The following is a 19,085-nucleotide window of genomic DNA, read 5'->3' as shown; positions in this document are numbered from 1 at the left end:
AATTCTCACGACGTTTCGGCCACAATGCAAGCAGCCGTCTTCAGGTGGAGAACAGGTCTGTCAAGTAGACAGAGTTATTTTATTATTTTATTATTTTCTTTCTACGTGACTTTACCGAAAGAACCAAGAAGATGAATCCCTGCAGTCACGAAAGCTTTAAATCGAAAAATAGATCAAAATGTTGCTCCCGACTCAAATGGCGCATTGAGACCACTCGCGCTCACCTCCCATCGCGGAAGAGCCGATGGCGGAAATTCCACGTTTCTATGGCGGGGGGAGGTATATCTATCTATACGTCAAGCACTGTTGATTTGTGCACAAAATTGGTGCAAATTTTTATCGAACACCCCCACCTCCAGCGCTTCGGGACGCCGCAGATGCTGAATGTTCATTGTTTCGGATGCTGTGAAGGTGGTGTCAGGATCAGCAGCGCACTCGCTGTCAAATCATCCTGAGGACGCCGGTTCGACTCCGTCTCTTGGCGCGGTGGTTATTTTAAACGATGGAACAAGTTAATTAATTACCCACCCCCCCCATATCCCCCCTATCCCCCCACTCCACCAGCTTCCTCCCACCCTCTCTCCTCCCAACAGCGCACTGAAAACGGTGGGGGTAAAATGTGGGTTACTTCCAAGAATTCTCGCCATGGCGAGGAAGAGTAGGCCAAACAACCCTTTGGAAGGGCCTTCACGCTCGAGAGCTCCCACCGGTGTGCAGAGGCCACTGCCGCCAGTGGCGGCGTGGAGCAAAGCAATTGCAGGAGCTGCGCCTTTGCCTTCGACCTTCGCTGCTGGAGGGGCTTTGCCGAGGCGCGCGTGCAGATGCAAAGTCGCGTGAGGATCGACGCAATTGTGGCAGTCCGCACGAACGGCAAACCCACAACAAAAACAAAGACAAAGATCCCCCGTATAGCCTTAACAGACTGTAGGGGCAAGTGCTGTTAGCCAGCACCTATGAAGGCCGGAACGGTACACGAGGGGGTGGGTGGCCAGCACCACGCCCGACCGCCTTTGTCTCCCTAGTGGCAATGTTTACACACCGCACCAGGTACTCATTTGAGGCTGAGTCTACCTAGGGGAGGCCGGGGACCGGTTCAGATAATCGTCACTGGTGTTGGCCGTGAGCGGGAATCGAACTCGTGTCGCCGGGTTCATAGCGCAGCGCGATAACCGCTGCACTATCGCTCCCCACAACACACACAGACGCACGCACACAAAAATCTCAGCATTTTCGTCATGAACACAAAACGTGTATCAAGGGGACAACGTGAAATGGGACGTTTCGCGCAATGCCCCTTTGCCATGGCAGAGAGACGATCTCGTTCTCTCTCTCGCTCTCTGGGATGAAGGATCGTTTCTCAAAACTTTGCCTCGACAATATTTTCTTTCCTATTAGAGCAATGTTGTTCATGAACGTGTTGATTTGTGTGTGTTTCTTATTTGTGCTGACGCACTACTTGCCAGCAGGTCATTACGAAACAACATACATACATGTCGTTTGTTTGTTACTTCGTAAAGTAGAACTGGAATTGAAAACAAATGGAGAGATATCCAGAGCAGAAACATTGGATCATGTACACATGCATAAACATAAGCAGGCGGCAGCAGTAGTGGCAGGCAGCAGTAAGCGGGCAGCTGTAGGCAGGAGCAGTAAGCAGCAGTCGTAGCAGGCAGCAGTAAGGCACGGGCAGTAAGGCAACAGCAGTAACGCAGCAGCAGTTAGCAGTTAGAAGCAGTCGTAGCAGGCAACAGCAAGCAGGCATCATCAGTAAGCAGGCAGCAGCAGTAGCAGCAGGCAGCAGTAGCAGCGGCAGTTAGCAGCAGTAGCAGCAGGCAACAGCAAGCAGGCAGCATCAGCAAGCAGGCAGCAGCAGTAGCAGCAGTAACAGCGGCAGTTAGCAGCAGTAGCAGCAGGCAGCAGCAGTAAGCAGCAGTAAGCAGCATCAGCAGCAGTCGGTGAGTATGATTCGTTGCAGTCTCCTGGACCGCATGCTTTTGGTTGCGTGGAATCTCGTTCTGAAATCGCAGCGAAGATACAATAATATCACAGTGGCGTTCCGAATCCCAACGAAAAAACCCCCAACAGATTCCAAAACGTATTTATTATTTCATCAGGCGCGTTGCGGAAACAATCATATTAATAACAATATTCATATTGTTTATAAATAGTGAGGTGGTGGGGAGGGTGACATTCTTAATATCATTTTTAAAAAATCCCGAGGCTATTTTCTGTCGCACCTCGGCCTCTGTAGTGGCGAGAATCTCGCTCGGTACGGGGGAGGGGGGGGGGCATTGACCCCCCCTCCCCCCAAACAGTCCCCTCCCCCTCGCCCCCCCCCCCGCCCCCTCCTCTAGAGATTTATTTTTTGTAGCAAATTTTCTGAAGCGGCACCTCGTTAGGACCCCAGGCAAACACGAGGGTGTGGGTAATTGATTAGAACGGAAGAGCGGTGGCGCTGTGGTTCACGCGCTAACGCTACGAACCCTCCACTCCCGTTTGGATTCTCGGCGCGCGGCTTACATTAGTAGCGAAGTGGGAGGGGGGGTCACCCCCCACCACCACTACCCCCCCCCCCCGGCCTGCCCGCCCTTCATCAATCCGCAGGGTCGACCACGGTGAAGTATGGTCAAACAACCCCTACACCCACCGGTGGTATGGCAAGAGGCTTTAAACTATTAATGTTTGTTATTATGGCTCAACGGGACTGCCCGCGTGTCTCAGCGGTCGAGAGAGTGGCTGGCAGTCGAAAGATTGCCAATTCAACTCCTGGCTCAGCCCATAATTCCTCTCTCCGGGGAGGGGAAGGGTGAAAACTTTTGCACCAATTTGTGCGAAAATCACCAGTGGTTGCCGTATGGATATGCATCTTCACCGCCATAGAAACGTGGAATTTCCGCCGCTGGCTCTTCCGCAACGGGGGCTCGGCACCAGTTTGTATCAATGCCCCATTTGAGTCGTGAACCACAGTTGGCTTTTGACCTCTGCAACGGCGCCAGCTGTCGCCAACCAAAGTGAGACGTTGAACTCTGGAAGCAGCTTTCCTTTGCACCTCTTCGTTCACCAAACACACACAGTGAGTTCCGCTGAAGTCGTCGAATTTTTGGGTTGCTCTGTTGCTGCTGCGTATTTTTATTTAATTTCACTTTTTCTTCTTCTTACTCTCCGTGCCCCCGCCACTACGGCTGGATTATAATTTTTTTTTTCTCTAATAAAATAAAAACTTAGTGGCACGCACAGACTCCAGCAGACTTGATAAATGAATGTCTCTCTCCTGCTCCTCCTCCTCCTACGCGCGGGCGTGTGCGTCCCACTCATCGTTCGGAACTGGCACGCGGAGCGAGCGCCACGGTGGGAGAGAGAGATACGCTGCTATAAATCCCCACGCGATCAGCCACTTCGTTGAGCTGTCATTTTGCGGCCGAGTCGCGTCTGAAAAAAATAACTAATAGCTCAGTAGGCTTTATCTGGTGCTATAGAATTAAACATAGTTTAGTTTTCACGTATTTTTTTTTTCGTGGAGTGTTTACCCTGACTATACTTTGCACTAGTACCGTTCGTTTCGTTGCATTATTTGTTGCAGCGTTCTGACACGCCCCTACTGGACATGTGTGCAAAAGAGCTTCATAGCTCATCGGATTTACCCTCCAGGCTCACTAAAGATTCTGACTCACGTTGTGAGAGCTGCCGACGGCTGCCACGTGAATTTCTACCCGAGAATGAATGCCTCCCCCCCCCCCCCCCGTTCATCCGTGCGTTCAATTCTTCACGTGGCGTCTGCTTTTCAACACCGTTGCTCTGTATTCCTCGCAACGAACGCAACTGATGAGAAGTTGTAGATTCGTATTTCCCTACTGAGTAGAAAAGCCAAGAAGATCCCCCTCGACGGCTACTCGGCCGGCAGACCGCATCGAAGCGTTTCCCACGCAATCACGGAAGTTTTAAAACAAAATCAGAACTTAAACGTTCGTGATACTGGTAGGAACCCACTGGTTCCACCAGCCCACAGGGGATTATTGTGTCCGTCCGTCCGTCGTGCAGGGAGGGGCTTGGTGGGGAGGGAGGGGCTGGGTGGGGAGGGGCTGGGTGGGGAAGGGAGGGGCTGGGTGGGGAGAGGAGGGTGGGGAGGGGCTGGGTGGGGAGAGTGGGGAGGGGCTGGGTGGGGAGGGTGAGGATGGGCTGGGTGGGGAGGGTGGGGTGGGGCTGGGTGAGGAGGGGCTGGCCACCCCGTGCAGTCACGAAAGCTTTAAGTCAAGATTTAATCTCAACGCCTGTTGGATTTTAAAATGTGGAGAAGTTAAACGGAGGAAGCTGTCACGCTACCACCACGGGGTGAGAGGACACGGGGGGCTCCATTTCATCTACGGGCATCATCAGGGTCCGCGATCGAACCTACGACCTCCTGCCTACCAGGCGAGGGAGATAACATCTCTCAACAAATAGGATAAAGGTGCATGCATGCAATGGCTTGCTCGCGCTATTGCTGCCGGAAGGGCCTCCACGACATAGAGAGCTGTGGAGAGCGTCTCTCTGGAGCGCGCGTTGGCCTACTCTTCCCACGATGGCATTGTCTCGGGCGGTTTGCTGACAGTGGATGGCTCTACCCACTCGCCCAACAACATGAATGAGGAGGATTTTTTTGGGGGGGCGGGTGGAACAAGCCGGGACAGGTGGCCACGATCGCGTCAGTTCCGCAGGCACTTCGCGTGTTTCCATTGCAACTGCACACCATGGGGACAGCGCTTGCCAGGATCAAAATATTGTACAAGAATATGCTTTTACCCTTCCTGGCAACGAAACGGGTGTGTGAAGATGTCTAAAGCACCAAACGTAAACCCTTTGCGAGGAGTGATGTCTGCATTTTCACCACATATACTTGTGGTGAACATTCAAACAAAAAACGCTAAAATATGCTCTGGTCGTTACTACCAGTTACTACCAGGGCAGATGTTTTGTGTTTTCTGTTTGCATGTTCGCCACCAGTATATGTGGTTAACGCATGCATGATTCCTCCTTGCAACGGGTTTCAGTTTGGTGTTTTAAACATCTTAACACGAACCGTTTCATTGCCAGAAAGGGTAAAACCTATTCCCATATGCGACCACATAGCCACCGTTGCAAACGGAACGCGAACAATGAGATCAACATATATATAACGGAAACATAACAACAACAATCTCACCATTGGAACCTCCTTTGCCAGTAGCAAAATATGATAATTGGTTTTTTACCCTTTTATCTGGCAACAAAACTGACACCTCTAAGAAAAGCTGTCTCGGGTGTGGACCAATCAATTTCAAGGACAGTGCGCATACCTTATCAGAGTTGTGTTTTTTGTTTGAATTCTGACCGCAGATATTGTGGTCAATGCCTCCTTGTAAAAAAGGTGTCAGTTTTGTTGCCAGATAAAAGGGTAAATAAACAATTATCAACAACAATCTCGTGATTGTACGCGTGCTAGTAGCGCCACAGCGCGTGGATTTGTAGCGTTTATTTTCATTTGTTTGCTGGTGACTTTGTGTATTTCATATCGAAATCGCCACCTCCAGTGCTGTTGCTACTGGCGGCAATAAAAGTTGTTTAAAAGTCAAAGTCTTGCTCGCTCGTTCTCTCTCTCACTCACTCTCTCGCTCGCTCGCTCGTTCTCTCCTCGACAACGTTCAGAATCGCCGAGTTCCCCAGCGCTGAGTGCGAGTCTGGTGGAAGTGAGAGAGATGAGAGTTATTACTTTTAAACCACTTTTATTGCCGCCAGCAGCAACAGCACTGGAGGTGGCGATTTCGATATGAAATACACAAAGTCACCAGCAACACAAATAAAACAAACGCTATAAATCCACGCGCTGTGGCGCTAAATGCACCGCGCACAACACGAAAGAAAAGTCACGTGGTGGTGGTGATGGTGTTCATCGCGCACGCCACGGTGACGAGCGAGCGCTTCAGAAGGAGGAGGAGGAGCGCGAGACAGAGAGAGAGAGAGGGAGGGAGAGAGAGAGAAAGTTGGTAAATGTTCATCCATCGCATGTGTTCATCACGCAGTTGTTCACTCATACCCGCTCTCATGCAGTGTGGAAGAGACGAAGTCCATACGGATGCGCAGACGGTCTGTGAATGGGACATTCATACGTTGGTTATTTAATTTGCACGCTTGTCGATTGATTAATTAATTCCTTCATTAATTGTTAGGCGGTCACGCCATCGCGCGCTTTAAAAATGTGCTTCTGGGGCCGTCTGGAACGCTCTTCCTTCCGATATTAGGAAGACACCGGAGCGATTAACTTTTAAATCATCATCATCATCATCTTAATTGTCAAACTCATTTATTTTTTCAGAATAGATGTTTGTGTTTAGTTTGTTGTCCTTCCCCCGCATCTCCTATTAGCACGGTTGGCTACGCACGGGTGCGAAAAAGCTCTACACGCACACGCTGCACGTAACCAGCAATTTAGATCAGACAAATGTTATGAACCTCCCTTCGCCTGGCCGTGGAGGAGGAACCGTACCCTGGGCTTTGCCAGGAGAAAGCGGCACAGCAAATGTGTGGACTGACGTCATCTGTCCCTTCTGTGCAGGGTGGAGGGGGGATAGAGCGTTGCGCCCTCGCACGCGTGGATTTACTTCGGGCGCTCCGGTTTCACTCCCACGTCGTAGCACAATAAACGCTCGCTAATTGGACGAGAACATCCTAGCGCGCAGAGAGAACCGCAGTGCGAATTGTCGACAGCTCCGGCTCACACCGCCTGGCAGCCTTCCAGCTCGCGGGTGTGGCTCATACTCAGCGATTGCGAGATGCGATTTGAGCCAGAAGTAATCGTAACTCGAGCCAGAGCGCAGAGGCAAGCGAGGCAATTTTCGAGCGCAATTAATCCCTCCCCATTGCTCCGCGGGGGGCAATCGGGAGGCCTTTTCGAGCGACATCGCAGCATAGACGCGCTCGCAAACCGGCTGCCACTCACGTGCAGAAGTGAAGTTTCAGTCCTCTGAGGTCACTCCCTCCGCCCCCGTTGTGTTGATTGGATGTTAAAGTCTCCAGCTGGGAATGTCACTCCCCTCTATCCACACCAACATGGTCTCTGCGTCTCTGCATCCCTTGTACGCCGCAACTCTGTGTGCGTTGACTGTGGTGCGTGTATCGACCCCATGGCGCAACCAGTCCATATTAAGGGTGTCTTTCTAAACTCACCAACTCGCTCACCTACCCATCTGCTCATCAACTCGCCCACTCACGCAGGGTGACCTCATCTTATCCTCTGCGTCTCTGCCCCTTGTACGCTGCGCCTCTGACTGTGATCCGTGTCTCAACTCCGCAGCGCACCCCGTACATATTGATTGACTCTCTCTCTCTCTCTAAACTCATTCGCTCACCTACTCACCTACTCATCAACTCACCCACTCACGCAGTGTGACCTCATCTTCTCCTCTGCGTCTCTGCCCCTTGTACGCTGCGCCTCTGACTGTGATCCGTGTCTCAACTCCGTAGCGCACCCAGTACATATTGATTGACTCACTCTCTCTAAACTCACTCGCTCACCTACTCACCTACTCACTCACTCACGCCCCCCCCTCCTCCTCTTCCCTCTGCATCCCTCCCGCCGGCATTCCTCTAGCGACGGCTGGGCCGACCGCTACGAGGTGATCGACGGATTCGAGGTAGAGGCCGTGGGAGGCATCACCATCAAGCTGCAGTCGGCCAAGGTGAAGTGGTTCGACCAGCACTACCTGAAGCTGCGGCTCGACACCAACAAGCACAACCCGTGGTTCGCCGAGTTCTGGCAGCGCCGCTTCGAGTGCCGTCTCAAGGGCCACGCGCAGGAGAACGCCGCCTTCCGCCGGCAGTGCACGGGTGAGGAGCGGCAGCGCGGCTGCCTCTCGCTGGCCCCCTCGCTCGCTCGTCTACCCACTCGTTCGCTCACTCGCTCGACTACCCACTCACTCGCTCGCTCGTCGGCCTACTCGCTCACTCACGCACTCACTCGTCCACTCATTCACTCGCTCGCTCACTCACGCACTCACTCACTCACGCACTCACTCATTCACTCGTTCACTCACTCGCTCGACTACCCACTCACTCGCTCGCTCGTCGGCCTACTCGCTCACTCACGCACTCACTCGTCCACTCACTCACTCGCTCGCTCACTCACGCACTCACTCACTCACGCACTCACTCATTCACTCGTTCACTCACTCGCTCGACTACCCACTCACTCGCTCGCTCGTCGGCCTACTCGCTCACTCACGCACTCACTCATTCACTCGTTCACTCACTCGCTCGACTACCCACTCACTCGCTCGCTCGTCGGCCTACTCGCTCACTCACGCACTCACTCGTCCACTCATTCACTCGCTCGCTCACTCGTCCACTCATTCACTCACTCACTCACTCACGCACTCACTCGTCCACTCATTCACTCACTCACTCGTCCACTCATTCACTCGCTCACTCACTCACGCACTCACTCGTCCACTCATTCACTCGCTCACTCACGCACTCACTCGTCCACTCATTCACTCGCTCGCTCGCTCGTTTACCCACTCACTCACTCACTCGCTCGTTCGTCCGCCAACTCACTCACTTGTCCACTCAGGCACTCACGTACCCATCCACTCAATACCCAATCACTTACTCACCTACCCTCCCACTCCCTCGCCGACCCACTTTAAATCGCCCACGCACTCGCCAACTCACTCACCTACCCACCCACTAACCTACCCACCTACTTACTCGTACACTCACTCACCTAACCACCTATGCACTCACTCAACCACCTTGCCACTCACCCACCCACCCACCGACTCGCTCACGTGTGCAGTGCATGTATGTACACCGACGGCTAGTCGCCTCCTTGTTCCTCTTCTATTGCTACTCCCATGCGCCAGCCTGGTGATTGCCCCTGCTACCTTCACTCGTTGATTCCTATCACATGTGCTGCGGGCCCGGTCGATCAGTCGGCACGTTTCATCTCAACCACCTACCCAGTCGCTCGCCCAGTCAGTCACTCACTCACCCAGTCAGTCACTCACTCAGTCACTCACTCAGTCACTCACCCAGTCAGTCAGTCACTCACCCAGTCAGTCATTCACTCACCCAAGTCAGTCACTCACCCAGTCAGTCACTCACTCACCCAGTCAGTCACTCACCCAGTCAGTCACTCACTTAGTAAGTCACTCACCCAGTCAGTCACTCACTTAGTCAATCACTCACTCACCCAAGTCAATCACTCACCCAGTCAGTCACTCACTCACTCACTCACCCAGTCAGTCACTCACCCAGTCAGTCACTCACTCAGTCAGTCACTCACCCATCCATCCATAGAGCACTTGCATGGGTCAGTGTGGAGTTGGCAGTTGAGGCTCACTGAACGCAATCATCTCAGCAGGCTGTTTAAAATATGTAGCGCACTGTGGGCGAATCAACAGCAGTCGCCCTACGGGGAGACATGGACGAGGCGGAGGCAACGTGGAATTTCCACCAAATGGCTGAGGGCTTCACGAACCGGGAGGCGGGGCACTGCCCGGGTGTTCACGTTTGCTCGAAAGGACAGAATAAAGATTGCACTTTTGTTTTCTTAAAACCGAGTCACGAATGCGGGAGAGGAGGCATCATCGGAGCAATGATGGATCCACTTTGTTACTCCTAACGCAATGATATGGGGCTCAGCCACCCCAATGTAGAATCACATCCGTTGCTCTATACAGCAACATCATGCATCCAAAGGATACTGCAAAGATCTATAGACTCACACCGAGACCCGTAGACTCACACATAGATCTATAGATTCATATAGAGACCCACAGACTCACACAGAGACCCATAGACTCACATAGAGACCTATAGACTCACACACAGACCCATAGACTGACACAGAAACCCATACACTCACACAACGACCCATAGATCAGCACTGAGACCCATGGTCTCACAAATAAACCCATATAATCAGACAGAGAGCTATATGAAGGAGGCATCATCACAGGGCGGATCCACCACAGCACCTCAATGTCGAATCATCACAGGCGTGGCTCTCCATCGACATCAGCGGCCGTACAAAGAAGACCGAGAAAGGGAAATTAAAACAACAAAACACCCTCTTACGTCCATTACATTCAACCTGCAAACACGCGAAGCGCACACCGGGCACAGGACAACAGCAATAGACACAGAGACAGGCAGACAGACAGGGGGTGACAACAATAGACACAGAGACAGACAGACAGCCAGACAGACAGACACACAGACACACAGGGAGTGACAACAACAGACAAACAGACACACAGACACACATACACACAGGTAGACAGACAGCCAGACACACAGGAGGTGACAACAACAGACAAGCAGACACACAGACAGGTAGACAGACAGACACACAGGCACACAGGTAGACAGGTAGACAGGTAGACAGACACACAGACACACAGACAGACAGCCAGACACACAGACACACAGACACACAGGGGGTGACAGCAACAGACAGACAGACACACACACAGACAGACAGGTAAACGGGGGCACGAGCCGGGCACATTCTCTCGAGTTGACGAAGTCCCGCGGTTAAACCCGCGGAGGCGGCGTTTCACCAACCTGTGGTGCACGCGGACCAACACAAAGACAAAGATTCCCCTATAGCCTTAACAGATTGTAGGGGCAAGCGCTGTTAGCGAGCACCTATGAAGGCCGGAACGGCACACGAGGGGGTGGGTGGCCAGCACCACGCCCGACCGCCTTTGTCTCCCCAGTGGCGATGTTTACACACCGCACTGGATACTCATTTGAGGCTGAGTCGACCTAGGGGAGACCCAGGATCGGTTCAGATAATCGTCACTGGTGTTGACCGTGAGCGGGAATCGAACCCGGATCGCCAGGTTCATAGCGCAGCGTTGCGCTTCCCACTACACCACCACCACCCCGGGTACGATACACGTAGAATAACCTACCCCTTGTACACGAAGCAGTCCTCCTTAAACATATTCAGTACCTCAACCCAACCTTATTTGCAGAAACTAATACATTTAGATATTCCATCAAGGTCCTGAAGCTCTTCGCGTCTCCAACTGCTCAACACTCCCAGGTCTCGCTGGTGCCTTTTTGCTGATTGGTGCTTTTGTTAGCGCGGCAGCACGAACTATGGAACGCCTTTCCACTTGAAACCCCATCTCTTTAAAGTGACGTCGTTTTTTTTTGGTTTCCTGCTTTCAATGCATTGCACATTGGGATCCTAGGATGCAATGCCCATTACACATTTGAATTGCTTGATTTAAAGCTTTCGTGACTGCAGGAATCCATACTCTTTGGTTCTTTCGGTAAAGTCACGTAGGTATGAAATAAAATAAATCACGACGTTTCGGGCGCAACACAAGCGTCCATCATCAGGTGGGCAGGCTGTCGTGATTTGTTTTATTTCATACCTACGTGACTTTACCGAAAGAACCAACGAGTATTTGAATTCCTATCAAACCTCCGCCTCTTCTCTATTTCCCATTCACCTCCCCTCCCCTCGCCCCTCCACTCCTTCCCGTCCCTTTCCTACAGCCGCTCCGTGACCCCCCCCCTACCCTAAGTACCTGTCTATCGCTATCACTCATTACTCAAAACCCTGAAGCACTGCCCCCCCCACCACCTAAATCGTTCCATCCTGCCGTGTCGCCGCTTTCTGCGAACTGTGTCAAAGCGCCTCGAGTGAAGACCGCCAGCGGCGCTCGACGCTCTTGCCCATTCCTCTTAAGCTTCCTCTTCTTAATCTTCTTATTCTTCTAAAGTTTCTTCTTAAGCCTCTTCCTCGCTGGCTGGCGAGGACGCGTGACTCCGCCAGAGCCAGAGAGCTGAAAGGTGGCGGCAGGCGGTCGGGCGGGCGGGCGCGCGGTAAGGAGCCGAAGGAGCAGTGCCGTGGAGCTGAAGGGAGCCGGTCCAGCCTGGCCCGGCTCCCGTAGGCTCCAAGTGACGAACCTTACTGATCGGCTGCGTCGGGTGGTGGCTGTGTTAGCGACAGATTTATACTGACGCGATCTCACGCACAGACCCTTTGGCGTGGATAATTTGCGGTGATTAATAAACGCACGCGCGCACACGCAGCTCAAAGAGCTGAGCGGAGGCAGGCAGACAGACAGACGTGGGGGGGGGGGGGGGGGTGACGGGGGGGGGTGCTTCGCGGATACATCGCCTGGTGTACAGGAGGTCGTGGGTTCGACCCCGACCCTGACGCCTGCTGTTTTTTTTTTGGAGTTTGCGTGTCTCTCTCATCATCATCACGGTGGCTAGGATATGTTAACTACCTCGCCTGGTATACAGGAGGTCGTGGGTTCGGTCCCGACCCTGACGCCTGCTGCTGTTAATTTGGAGTTTGCCGTGTTTTTCTCGCCGTGGTCGCGTGGATTTTTCTCCGAGTCTTCCGGTTCCCCCCCCCCCCACCACATTAAAAATCAACATCGCGCGTTTAGAGCATTTGTCTGCTTGCTTTACATTTCCACACGACGACGATGGATGATAAGCCACTTCGTTGAGCCATCGTTTGTGATCGCCAGTTCGCTTCTGAAAGAGAGCCTCGTAAGCTCAGTGGGGACCTTCAACCGGTGAAGTAACAGCGAGAGGCAGTGCACGATGAGGCTCACGAACGAGCGCCTCATTCCCCGTGCAGAGGAGTTGGCGTGACGGCGAGAGAGGGGGTGGAGGTGCAATGGGTCGGGTCACGTGTGAGCCCTCCGCCTGCGTGTGTGAGCCCCGGGTGACCTCTGGCTATCTCAGGGGGGGGGGGGTCGCTAAGTGCGATGGAGAAGCCAGGCGCTGCATACCGAGTACCCTGCTCCCCCCCTTCCACAGCCCCCCCCCCCCATTCCGCACTCACACTACCCCCCCCCTCCCACCACATGATTATCTCGCGTTACGCGTTCACACACAGCACGTGCGCTCTACTGGATGTTCACAGCGCGAGCCCTAGACTCGCTTGACGCGCCACGGTGACTAGGAGATGTTAACTACCTCGCCTGGTATACAGGAGGTCGTGGGTTCGACCCCGACCCTGACTATGCCTGCTGCTGTATATTTGTAGTTTGCGTGTCTCTCTTATCATTATCATCACGGTGGCTAGGAGATGTTAACTACCTCGCCTGGTATACAGGAGGTCGTGGGTTCGACCCCGACCCTGACTATGCCTGCTGCTGTATATTTGTAGTTTGCGTGACTCTCTTATCATTATCATCACGGTGGCTAGGAGATGATAACTACCTCGCGTGGTATACAGGAGGGCGTGGGTTCGATCCCGACCCTGACGATGCCTGCTGCTGTGTATTTGGAGTTTGGGTGTCTCTCTTATCATCATCATCATCACGGTGGCTAGGAGATGTTAACTACCTCGCCTGGTATGCAGGAGGTCGTGGGTTCGATCCCGACCCTGAAGATGCCTGCTGCTGTGTATTTGGAGTTTGGGTGTCTCTCTGATCATCATCATCATCATCATCACGGTGGCTAGGAGATGTTAACTACCTCGCCTAGTTTGCAGGAGGTCGTGGGTTCAATCCCGACCCTGAAGATGCCTGCTGCTGTATATTTGGAGGTTGGATGTCTCTCTTATCATCATCATCACGGTGGCTAGGAGATGTTAACTACCTCGCCTGGTATACAGGAGGTCGTGGGTTCGATCCCGACCCTGACTATGCCTGCTGCTGTTTGCGTGTCTCTCTCATCATCATCATCATCACGGTGGCTAGGAGATGTTAACTACCTCGCCTGGTCTGCAGGAGGTCGTGGGTTCGATCCCGACCCTGACGATGCCTGCTGCTGTATATTTGGAGTTTGGGGGTCTCTCTTATCATCATTATCATCACGGTGGCTAGGAGATGTTAACTACCTCGCCTGGTATGCAGGAGGTCGTGGGTTCAATCCCGACCCTGAAGATGCCTGCTGCTGTATATTTGGAGGTTGGGTGTCTCTCTTATCATCATCATCACGGTGGCTAGGAGATGTTAACTACCTCTCCTGGTATGCAGGAGGTCGTGGGTTCGATCCCAACCCTGACGATGCCTGCTGCTGTGTATTTGGAGATTGGGTGTCTCTCTTATCATCATCATCATCACGGTGGCTAGGAGATATTAACTACCTCGCCTGGTATACAGGAGGTCGTGGGTTCGATCCCGACCCTGAAGATGCCTGCTGCTGTATATTTGGAGGTTGGGTGTCTCTCTTATCATCATCATCACGGTGGCTAGGAGATGTTAACTACCTGGCCTGGTATGCAGGAGGTCGTGGGTTCAATCCCGACCCTGAAGATGCCTGCTGCTGTATATTTGGAGGTTGGGTGTCTCTCTTATCATCATCATCACGGTGGCTAGGAGATGTTAACTACCTGGCCTGGTATGCAGGAGGTCGTGGGTTCGATCCCGACCCTGACGATGCCTGCTGCTGTGTATTTGGAGATTGGGTGTCTCTCTTATCATCATCATCATCATCATCACGGTGGCTAGGAGATGTTAACTACCTCGCCTGGTATGCAGGAGGTCGTAGGTTCGATCCCGACCCTGAAGATGCCTGCTGCTGTATATTTGGAGTTTGCGTGTCTCTCTCATCATCATCATCATCACGGTGGCTAGGAGATGTAAACTACCTCGCCTGGTATGCAGGAGGTCATGGGTTCGATCCCGACCCTGAAGATGACTGCTGCTGTATATTTGGAATTTGGGTGTCTCTGTTATCATCATTATCATCACGGTGGCTAGGAGATGTTAACTACCTCGCCTGTTATACAGGAGGTCGTGGGTTCCATCCCGACCCTGAAGATGCCTGCTGCTGTATATTTGGAGTTTGCGTGTTTCTCTCATCATCACCAACATCACGGTGGCTAGGAGATGTTAACTACCTCGCCTGGTATGCAGGATGCCGTGGGTTCGATCCCGACCTGACACCTGCTGCTGTATAATTGGGGTTTTTGCGGTGTGTTATTCTCTCCATGGTCGTGTGGATTTTTCTCCGGATCCTCCGGTTTGTGCCTCCACATTTAGAATCAACATCACACGTTTAGAGTATTTTGCTACTGCTATACATTTCCACAGGATGATGATAAGCCATTTCGTTGAGCGATCGTTGGTGATAGCCAGGTCGCTGCTTCTGAACTAGAGATACATAGCAACTCAAGTGGGGCCAATGCTTGGAGGCCATGTGGCCAGATGACGAAAGTGTCGTCCACATACCTCTTGAGGACTTAGTCCAACATGGATTGAATTTTGATGTACCTGCGCTGGTTAGGCATTGCCTCACCAACACTTATTTTACCTGGAATGGCACCTTCTACAAACAGAATGAGGGTACCCCTATGGGCTCCCCCTTGTCACCAGTTATAGCCAACATGTTCATGGAAAAGTTTGAATCAGACGCCATCCAGACATCCACCCTGCGTCCTTCCTTGTGGAAGAGGTATGTGGACGACACTTTCGTCATCTGGCCACATGGCCTCCCAGCATTGAACCACTTCTTGGACCACATTAATTCTAGACACCCATCCATCAGATTCACCATGGAAGTGGAGAAAGACGGTAAACTACCATTCTTGGATATTCTGTTTGAGAGGAGGCCTGACGGATCCTTGGGACATTCTGTCTACAGGAAAGCCACCCACACAGATTCCTACTTGAAACCGGATTCCGACCACCCCCCATCTCAAAATAATTATCTCATAAAAACGTTATACCACAGAGCCCATGGCATTTCTGACCAACACCACCTGGCCGGTGAATTAAGACATGTACATCGGGCCCTCAGGATGAACGGATACTCTGACCACACTATCCGCCAAGCTGTTTCTCCCACCATACAGAAACAGCCACATGAAACTCCGACCAAAACTATCACGTTGCCATACATAGCAGGCGTGACCAAAAAGATCTCCAAAATTCTAAACAAACATAAGATCCAAGTCCGATTCAGTACAGTGCATAAAATCCGTGATTTGATTCCATCTGTGAAGGATGTCGTTCCTGACTTACAGTATCCTGGAGTCTACAAATTTAGTTGCATTTGTGGTGATTGCTACATTGGATAAACGAAACGTCATGTTTCTGATCGTGTCCGCGAGCACAAGTCAGATCTGAAACACGGCAGAACTGATTCTTCGGCCGTTGCCGATCATTGCTACAACTCGGTGGGCTCTCATGAAATTGTATTTTCCGAGACCAAGGTTCTCTGCAAACCTCCTGGCTACCATCAAAGGTTTGTACACGAAGCCATACAAATATACAAACACAGACATAATTTTAACCGTGATGACGGTTACAAACTGAGTAATCATTGGAAAGATGTGATTAACCATGCAAAAAAGATTTAACTACACTTATTTGCCAATCTTATTTGACAGACAACCATTATTGTTTTACCATGTTTAGTGGTGGTCTCCCTGTTACAGGTTGAGTCACAAACCGCACAACCATTATTGTTTTACCATGTTTAGTGGTGGTCTCCCTGTTACAGGTTGAGTCACAAACCGCACCTCTCCATAACAAAGGCTCAGCCTTTGTTAGGCAGTCTATTCTTAGTCTCAAGCCTCACCGTACCATATTAATAATAAGTATGCGGCCCTTGCCCCACCACCTTCTCCAACCATTATATAAACGGAGTGGTAGCTCCTGCAATCTCTCATTTACTTGATACAGCTGTCGTGGCTGTGACGGTACCACCTGAAGACGGAAGCTTGTGTTGCCTCCGAAACGTCGTGATTTTTATTTTATTTTACTTTTTAATGTTTTTACCCACGTGACTTTACCGAAAAAACCTAAGAATATGTTTCTTCGAGACCAATAATTCCACCGCCCCCCCCCCCCCCCGACTATCTCACGTGGTCGTCTGCCCGGATGTCTTCTCTCCACGAGCTTCTCTTCTGTGCCTCGTCTCTGGTGACGTCCACTGCCCTCGGTCTCCCTCCCCTCATTCTGGCCTGCACTTCCATAGCCCTTCTCGTCTACAGGGCTGTCTACGTGCGAGGCTATGGGTCTCTGTGTGAGTCTACGGGTCTCAGTGTTGATCTATAGATCTCTGTGCTCTGTGTGAGTCTATGGGTCTCTGTGTGAGTCAATGGGTCTCTGTGTGCGTCTATGGGTCTCAGTGTTGATTTGTAGATCTTTGTGTGTGAATCTCAATGTGAGTCTTTGGGTCTCTGTATGAGCCTATAGGTCTCAGTGTGAGTCAATGGGTCTCAGTGTTGATCTGTAGATCTCTATGTGGGTCTATGAGTCGCTACGTTCGTCTGTGAGTCTGAGTGTGAGTCTATGTATCTGTGTGTGAATCTCAATGTGAGTCTATGGGTCTGCGTGAGCTTCCATGAGCCTCTCCTCTCCACAGCCCTTCTGATTGCGTGCCCATTGCATTTCGTCGACACGTGCCAACACCATCTGACGTTTCGCCTCTCCGACCCTCCAAAGGATCCGAGTTAAACCCCCGGCTGAGGCTCGCGAACGCCTTCATTCTGCCTCCGCTTAACACCACCGAACGAGGGCCGTTGCGCACTGCAAGGAGGCCGTCCCTGCTCGCTTCGCTGGACAACAACCCCCCCTCCCCATCACCACTCTGACTCGGTGGGCCAATTCAAGTTACTCCACGCCTCAGTCCAGTTCCAGCTTGCCGCCGCTGCCGCTGCTGCGTCAATTGAGCCCTGGGTTGCTGGGGATGATCGTTCGAATCCAGAGATTGCGGTAGTTTGCCAGATTGCGGATGGTTATGTATTCATTTATTTATTTTGTCTCGCGGCTGCTTGCCCCTCTTTTTTTCCAGGGAATGGAGGAATTGAGAGATTGAGATCGAGAGAGAGCGCGCGCGGTCATCTCTCCTCGCTCGCTCGCTCTCGTAGCCGCCTCCTCCTCCTCCTGGGTCGTTGCTTGCAGTGTCTCGGTCATTCGGGGCGCCGTGTTAAAGGCTCACTGCTGCCGCTGCCGCTGTGTTTGTGCTCCGCATACATCTACCCCCCCCCCCCCCCACGTCTCTTCGCTTTGCTCCGCCGTGAACCGCGGGAGATGGGGATCAAGGCTGGGAGATTATAGAAAAACAGCTGATAGCGAGAGGGGCGACGCTGGGGTGCGGGAGGGTTGGGGTTGAGGGGTGCGGGGCGGAGATGACCCGAGTTACGGGGGAGGGCGAGGTGGGGAGGGGCGGGGGGGGGGGAGATAAAGATGAGGATGGAGGGGTCTCGGAGATTGGAGAATCAGAGCTCGGCAATTGAATGGGATGGAAAGTAATTTAAAAAGAATGGCCGACTCCGCTGCTGTGATAAGGTGTGGCTTTCTGTGTAGGGTCAGAACATTGCAAAGATGGGGGGCTTATCCCCCCCCCCCCCTCCTTTGCCGCCCCCCTCCCTCCCCCATGTACTTACATTGCATTAATAGCCCTAACAAATACAACGCCGTCGCCACGTGTGCGAATTCATATCTGTCACGGGGGGAGTAGCGAGCGGATATGGGGGGGGGAGTCATTTTCTAATGGCTTGAAACGAGGAGCCGCATATGAAAGGGAACTATTCAATAATTGTCCTGCCGGAGAAAGGGAGACCCATTTGAATGCTTCCTGGGCGAAATCGAATACGTGAAGGAATCGCGCTGTGGCACATTAATTTCAATATTTACTTCGGAGGCAACAAACAAACAAAATAGGGAATGAAGAAAACGGTAATTGAAAGGCACAATGAGAGAGCGAGCGATAGCGAGCGAGAATGCACTCACAAGGCAAAAATCGTTCTACTGCCAACAGGCTTGACCGCTACATCCCAAGGCCAGTTGCTCGGCTATTGTTTGGTGCGCGTCACGGGTTATTCGGTAAACAAAAGAGTCAATGCGATGCAAATTGCATTTGCATCGCATCGACTTCCGCGCGAGTCCACGAGCGGCGTGCGTGCGCGCGCGTGCGTTGTCGCGGTCGTGTCACTGTGTTGATTCGGAACGACGGCGTCCAACCATTCTGTTGCTGAAGATGCTGCCGAGCACGTGGGAGCGAAACGTCGGACGTCGTGCCGAAACAGCCGTGAAAACACGTCGGAGAATTGCACGTGCGTGCGTGCGCGCGTGAAGAGTATCTGAACCGGTGCCGCGCCTCGCCTAGGTCGACTCGGCCTCGAATGAGTATGT

General features: G+C 52.3%; 1 protein-coding gene across 1 annotated transcript in view; it reads left to right on the top strand.

Moving 5' to 3' along the window:
• LOC133356939 (metabotropic glutamate receptor 5-like) overlaps positions 1 to 19,085 on the top strand; it is a 149,980-nt gene that overhangs the window by 36,893 nt on the left and 94,002 nt on the right. Inside the window, exon 3 of the mRNA XM_061574646.1 lies at positions 7,604 to 7,839. Within this exon, the coding sequence (XP_061430630.1) occupies positions 7,604 to 7,839 (236 nt within the window). The remainder of the gene's footprint in view (positions 1 to 7,603; positions 7,840 to 19,085) is intronic.

The sequence above is a fragment of the Lethenteron reissneri genome, chromosome 56 (genome assembly GCF_015708825.2).
Source record: "Lethenteron reissneri isolate LAM-NWPU_2019-01 chromosome 56, ASM1570882v1, whole genome shotgun sequence".
In the NCBI taxonomy this organism is placed as follows: domain Eukaryota; kingdom Metazoa; phylum Chordata; class Hyperoartia; order Petromyzontiformes; family Petromyzontidae; genus Lethenteron; species Lethenteron reissneri.
Note: the sequence above shows the minus strand (reverse complement) of the source record. Positions and strands in the feature narration are given on the sequence as shown.